The sequence below is a fragment of the Coenobita brevimanus genome, chromosome 110 (genome assembly GCF_032717465.1).
Source record: "Coenobita brevimanus isolate Jiangsu-jjx chromosome 110, ASM3271746v2, whole genome shotgun sequence".
NCBI lineage: Eukaryota > Metazoa > Arthropoda > Malacostraca > Decapoda > Coenobitidae > Coenobita > Coenobita brevimanus.
Window position 1 is genome coordinate 31,686,859 of NC_137063.1, and position 7,270 is coordinate 31,694,128.

The following is a 7,270-nucleotide window of genomic DNA, read 5'->3' on the forward strand; positions in this document are numbered from 1 at the left end:
ATCTTGGGTGGGATCGAACGTGTGACCTCTCGGTTGATGGCGTAACCTCTAACCCACTAGATGAAGTATTACTTATTTTATTCCTGCTATCATCAGGCGACTTTATTTAGTTTAGGAGATACTGTACAAACTGCAGGAGTATTATAAAACCTCCATGTACCTGACAAATCTTTCAGAAATTGAATGAAGTCGTTTGGGGATGGCTAGAATATGGTGTACTGTTAAAAGACATCGTGTTATTGAAGTAGTTAAATAAACAAAGAATCTAGTGCCACATTACCCGTTGGGAGGTGTTGGGGGCCGAGGCTATGCTACCAGTGTGCTGAACATATTTAAAATTCAACGTCATTATGTATTTTCGTAGTTTACACATGCTCCTACTAAACGATTGCATTCAGTATAGGAGAGCCCTTGATGGCAAAAGAGGTTGCATCTCACCTCAGCAGTTCGAAAACTCTAACCTTAAGCTGAATGAGATCGGCTGGGGTTAGCAGGAATAAGAAAGTAAGTCACCTGATTCAGTGAGTCAAGGGTAGTCAGCAGAGTTACTTTTCTGGTGTGTAACATGATCGAAAATCCTGCAGTCGCCTCCTAGGGATTCAAAATAAATGATAAGTTTCTAATGCGCGGCGAAAAAATTAAACAGTTGCAGTGTAAAGATGCCTGACTTTCTGTTTGTGTTTCTGTGCTCTAGTTTTCAGTGACGCTATACTAATCACCATCATCATCCTGACCCTATTCCTCTATCATACTCTGGCCGAGAATTTCGAACGCTTGAATAATGACCGAATGAAGAAGGGGTTCACGGGCTGGCTCTCTAATGATAAATCTTTTTTGTTTTTTGTTTTTTTATGCCATCCACACTAGTTGTACTACTGGGGATAGGGGTAAGATGATGCTGGTGATAACTGGTGGCCAAGATCTAGAAGCAAGAACAGGGAATACATTAAAACCCAATCATATTTTTACCCTTTTTGAGGTGTAGAGGCATGAGGCTGGGCTGCAATAGTCCAGTACACTTAAAGGTAGGCTAGATGGTTGGTTGTATTACATGACTGAAACACGTCCAGTCACCTCTTGGGGATCAAACCTGTACAAGGCTGTAACTCCAACTGGGGGTTTCTAACCACTTGACCACCAATTAACAACAGGATATTATATATATATATATATATATATATATATATATATATATATATGAAAATTATCATCAGCGTGTGCGGTGAAATGGGCCACATATCCAGACCCATTTTACCTCTCCCGAGATATAGGAACTCGAGGCTATACTGTCGTAGTCAAGAAACTTGAGGCAAGGTAACTGGCTTATAGAAAAACCAAGTACGGTAGTACTAGATAACTGCGGAACAATATCTGGTTTCGCTATAATGAAGCACCATCTGGAGCTTCGTTAAAGTGAATCACTTGTCTGCGAAAATCCTAAGGGAACAACTGACTGGCTTGATCGCTCCGAGAAACATTCATGTATCTAAAAATACAGTAAATTACGTGCGGATGGCTTCTGCATGTGATGATGAACGAAGATTTCGAAAGTTTGTGGGATATTGATATAACTGTGTGATCCATTTCACAGGACAAGCTGTCTGGTAGTTGTCCTACTCTTGTGCTTCCTCTTTGTTTTCGGGTCGTACCTTCGTCTCCTAGCTGGGCGTTAGGCTTGGGAGGATGATGACTAACCTTCTCAGTGATTCGAAATGATGCACACATCACCTGTCATTCATCACGAGTGGCGCCCAAGTCTGGCCCCAAAGGAAAAAAAATAAAAAAAGACTAAAAGAGGACTTTGATATACGCCAATCACTGTCAGGTACCAGCCTTCTCCTAGAACACTACCCGCAACAGTTGACGAAACCTCCAAGGCCCCAGTTTTACCGCTGGGTGAACACGGAGAAGGGGGAGAAACAAACTGTGCCCAACTGTTTAACGGTATGACCGACCCGAAAATTATATTTGGGTTTTTCCATTATGGAGCTGGACATGCAGACAAGGAGTAAATATGTGTAAGAGTGAGACTAGATGAGGTGAGCACTGCAGGAGGAGGCTGAGGTGGTGAGTGAGTGGTGAACGGGTTTTGGGTAAAGTGGTGAGTTAGGGTAAACGAGCGATGAATGACTCGTGTACTGCCGGTACATTATGAGTAGAGTTATAAGCAAGTGGCGAGTCAGTGGTGAGTAAATGGGTAAGGTGGCAAAGTGGTGGTGACAGTATAATTGTAGGTGGTGGGTAAAATGATAAGCAGTGAATACTGTTCAACACTGGTTGGAAATGTTGTTAGTGGTAAGAGATGAGTGATGATGAAAACGGTGAACAGACCCTGAATGGTGAATGAGGAGTAACTGAGGATGAACAAGTGGTGGATAGCTTGTGAGTGGTGAGTGATGCATAACTCGTCCTTGGTGAGTAACTGGTGGTTAAGTGGATGGAGTGGCAGGTGCTGTAACTCGTGGACGGGGAGTAAGTGGTGAAGTTCTCGTGGACGCTAGCCTAAGTAGTAAATAGTTGGTTCCTGGTGAGTAAGCGGTTAAGTTGCGGATCCTTCTGAGTAAAGTGGTGTTGTGGTAGGCAGAACTCACCAGGAGCTTCATGGTGAGGTGTGATGCCTAACCGAGTGCAAGCCCATCTTATATACTCACTGCCTGCCCTCTCCATCCCCCCACACACCACCACCCCCCTACGTCATCTTCCCTACGGCCACTTTTCCCTCTCTCTCTCTCTCTCTCTCTCTCTCTCTCTCTCTCTCTCTCTCTCTCTCTCTCTCTCTCTCTCTCTCTCTCTCTCTCTCTCTCTCTCTCTAAACGTTATATAGTGAATACAACAGTGATGATCTTCAGGCCTATGCACACACACACACACACACACACACACACACACACACACACACACACACACACACACACACACACACACACACACACACACACACACACACACACACACACACACACACACACACACACACACACACAGATAGAGAGGTATCACTTCTGTTCTCTACCTGTCCATCTATCTACCAATTTGTCTATCATGCATAGTTTCCTGTTTCTCACATTTATTGGTCCCTCGCCTTTACTACCGCGATTTCTCCTCCTCCTCCCTCTCTTTCTCTCTCTTTCCTATCTCCCTTTCTCTTTGACTCCCCCCCCCAAACCCATCTCCCCGCCTCTGCCATAATCCCCTCCTCACCCCCCACTATATCTCACTTCTCCCTCAGTCATATTCTTCGCTTTCTCCTCTTCTCCTGGCTTCTCTCGTCCCCTCTCCTCTTACTTCCCCTTCAACTCTCCCCTCACCCTCTCCCCTCTTCCTCACCTCTCCTCCCTTCCCTCTTTCCCCCCAGTCACCTTCACTCCTCATCTACTCCTGTCACCCCAGTGCCCTTGTACTCGTACCTTTCACCCCCTCAACTGTTTCTCTCTCTCTCTCTCTCTCTCTCTCTCTCTCTCTCTCTCTCTCTCTCTCTCTCTCTCTCCATCACCGTATCAAAACACACACACACACCCTGAGCTTCTGCATCATCTGGGAGGCACTTCATCTTTTGGGAGCGAGAGCATTAGCATCCCGCTCTCACCACTTGCTTTCAACGGAGGTCTTATAACGCGACTACCGCAACGGTTACTATACTCTGTTCACTCTAACTTGTCACAAAATTGTCATCCCTCAATCATGCATGCAGGGCTGTAGCAAAAGGTTGACACTGGTATATGGTGCTAGTCACAAAGAAGTGTTGAGAAGGATGTAGAACTGTAGCATTTTCTTCTTCCCCCACTGAGTTACGTGAAATATGTTGCAAAAAGATGAAAATCTGGGCCAGGTTAGAATGAATGAAGTATACCATCACTACTATTACTACCAGCAGTACAACCACGAGTACTACCACCATCACTATTACTACTGCTACCACCACCACCACTACTGATACCGTCATCACCACTACCACTGCTGCCATCACCAGCACAACCACCAGTACCACCACCACCATTACCGCTGCTACCATCACCACCACCATTAGCACCATAACCGCCACTGCCACTACCATCGCCACCACCACAACAATCACCACTTCTGCCGCCACCACCACCACCACCACCACCACCATCATCACCACCACCATCACCACCACCACCACCACCAGCACCACCACCACAACTATAGTTCGTCCAGCTTCACTTGGCAGAAATATTCGTCATTATTGCAGCCCTCCGTATTTTCCGTACCTCAGTGGCAGAATAAGACAATAATATGGTTGTACATCATTTCCATGGCACTTCTTCGTGACTAACACTATAGTGCCGTGTTAATTTATTATTACAAACGAGCCTTTAAGATGGGGAGATGGAAATTTTAGGCCAGATTAATGTGAACAGATTTGATCACCACCGCCACTTTCACCACCACCACCATCAACAGCAACACAACCATCATCACCCAAACAACACAAAGACACCGACAGCATCATTATCAGTGACTCTGTGTAGTGGTGATGTCACTTTGGAATATATTGTATCTACCACCAGGTAATAATGCCCAGCAGAATAGTCCCTTGGGAATAAAAGAGAAAGAAAGTAAAAAGAAAAAAGGAAAGGATAAAGAAAAAAAGGAAAGGAAAACAGAAAAAAGAAAAAGAAGAAAAATTATACGTGGCCCACAACATTAATGGACATAAATATAACTCTTTGCTGTGGAGAGTTAGCCTTCTGATAATACAATCTCGGTATATCGTTGCTGAAGTGTTAATTAGCTGTTCTGTATGTGTGTAAACCGCCAGTCATTAACTCTGCCTTGTGTGCATTGGTTAAAGACCCTAATGACCAAATAAGTGGCCTGTGCAAACCATCAGCCCAGCACAGCGTCACTAACAACAACGAGCTTAATCAGACCCAGCTTTGGACACACCACCTTCTACATCAGCATCATCAACAACAAAAATCAGTTCCATCAATTACAACAACAGTTACAACAGCAGCAACAACAACAGCAGCATTAACAACAGCAGCATTAACAACAGCAGCATTAACAACAGCAGCATTAACAACAACAACAACAAAAGCAACAATAACAATAACAATCACATTGTCTACATCGTTAATCAGAGACAGCCGTTGTGACATTTTCACCGTAAAATATATAAAACAACAGTAACAACAACAATAGTAGCAGCAGCAGCAGCAGCAGCAGCAGCAGCAACAACAACAACAACAATAATAATAATGATAATAATGATGATAATAATAATAATAATAATTATTATTATTATTATTATTATTATTATTATTATTATATTTATAATAATAATAATTATAATAATAATAAAAATTATTATTATTATTATTATTATTATTATTTTTATTTTTATTATTATTATAATTATTATTATTATAAATATAATAATAATGATGATAATAATAATAATAATAATTATTATTATTATTATTATTATTATTATTATTATTATATTTATAATAATAATAATTATAATAATAATAAAAATAATAATAATAATAATAATAATAATAATAGGAGCGACAGACACAACCACAACAACAACCACAATCACAACAACCATAGCCACAACCGTCCCCCCTTCAATTAAACCCGATCCGGTAGAAACCTTGTGTGCATAAAGGCCGTAATGACCTAATAAGTGGCTTAAGCAAATCCTCAGCTTACCACAATGGACACTTGGGCATCATCCTTCAGGCTCTCCTTTCACCACATTCTCTCCCATCATCATCATCATCATCATCATCGCCCTTTCACTATGGTCTAAATTAAATAAATATAAGTTATCCATGTTCTACGAGCTTTGTCTTCGGTATCAATCCCTGTCACATTTATTTCCTATACCAGTTTCATACCTGGAGCCATCTTTTCACGACATTCCCCAGCCTCATCTTTTCATTATAGTTTAAATAAAACCAAAATATATCGTTATATTCTACCATTATAATTGTCTTCACTGTACGTCCTAACAACAATATCTACCATTTTCATTCTCAAAACCATTCACCTCATTCCCTTCTATCACGAACATCCATTCACTTATAAATAAAGGTTTTGTGCATTTTCACCTCACAGTGGTAATATCAGTGTTGGTAATATTACTGTACCGTGATGATAGAGTTTTCGTTTTCACCGTGTAGCCATACTCTCCGTTCTTCCTCTACATTAGTTAAGAAAAATGAGACTCTTTCGAAAGTGAGTGTTCAGTGTTCTGAACTCAATGACCTACATTCTGCCAGTTAGGAAAGCGTAGAACTGTAATTTGTAGCCTTTCAGTGTCACCCATTCTCTCACAAGGACGGAGAATATGTGCAATAAAGTATCATTCAGAGATTACTATTACAACTCTTAACGACGCAAAGAAGGGTATTTAAATGCTTTAGTCAGTCAGAGGTATAAACAATAATAGATCGTCTACCTCACCCAGAATTAGTAAGTGGGAATGTGGACATATTCATTCAGTAAATCATTCTTGTGTACCGTATGGTAGAACTAATTCGTAAAAAAAAAAAAAAAAAAAAAATAGCCCTATTGTTATTATTATTCACTGTGCTGTCCACCAAATCTTTCTCTTGGATTTATCTGTCAGAGTGCAGGTGGAGCCTGCTGTGTAATGGTCTACCTGTGTTATACTCACAAATAACCCCAGCCCCGCTCCATCTGTGGTCAGTGGCCGAATACAAGAGCATGCCAGCAAGAATGGCCAGGTCAGTAAGCAATCAATCAGCCCACCCTCAAGCAGGTAGCAAACGCCAATGACCCACAAGGAAGAAAGGTCTTTTAGTACAGGGATGTCATATCAATGGAAAATATGTATCCTGTATCAGCGTGTAGTTTATTATCGTCTCATAAAACTGAATAGTGTTTTTCATGTTCTATAGGAAACATGGCAATAACGAAACAATGAAAATATGGATACCTTTACCGGTACTCTCATTTTACGGTAATGGCAATAACTGCTTCAATAAATAAAGCAATGGAGGAATGAATGATAAATAATTAGTATATTTGCCTTGATTGTCACTCATAGTCATTTGAAATACCACTGTCATTCTCATAGCCTTCTTTTCACGTTATTTCCCATTATATTCACCATTCAACCCCGTACTGTACTTCAACTGTGGTCTGAAATATATTTTAAGAAGTAGTTATCTGTGTTATCTTTAACATTCAATCATTATATGCAGCCCTGACCCTCATATCCGTCCTCACCATCATTTTCGCATTCTTCCTTTCACATTATTCGCACTTA

At 41.1% G+C, this 7,270-nt stretch overlaps 1 protein-coding gene across 1 annotated transcript in view; it reads right to left on the reverse strand.

The window, feature by feature from the left end:
- Positions 1-2,603, reverse strand: part of LOC145417430 (uncharacterized) — a 4,801-nt gene extending 2,198 nt beyond the window's left edge. Inside the window, exon 1 of the mRNA XM_080286112.1 lies at positions 2,592-2,603. Coding sequence (XP_080142238.1) covers positions 2,592-2,603 — 12 coding nt within the window. The remainder of the gene's footprint in view (positions 1-2,591) is intronic.
- Between the last annotated feature and the right edge of the window lie 4,667 nt (positions 2,604-7,270).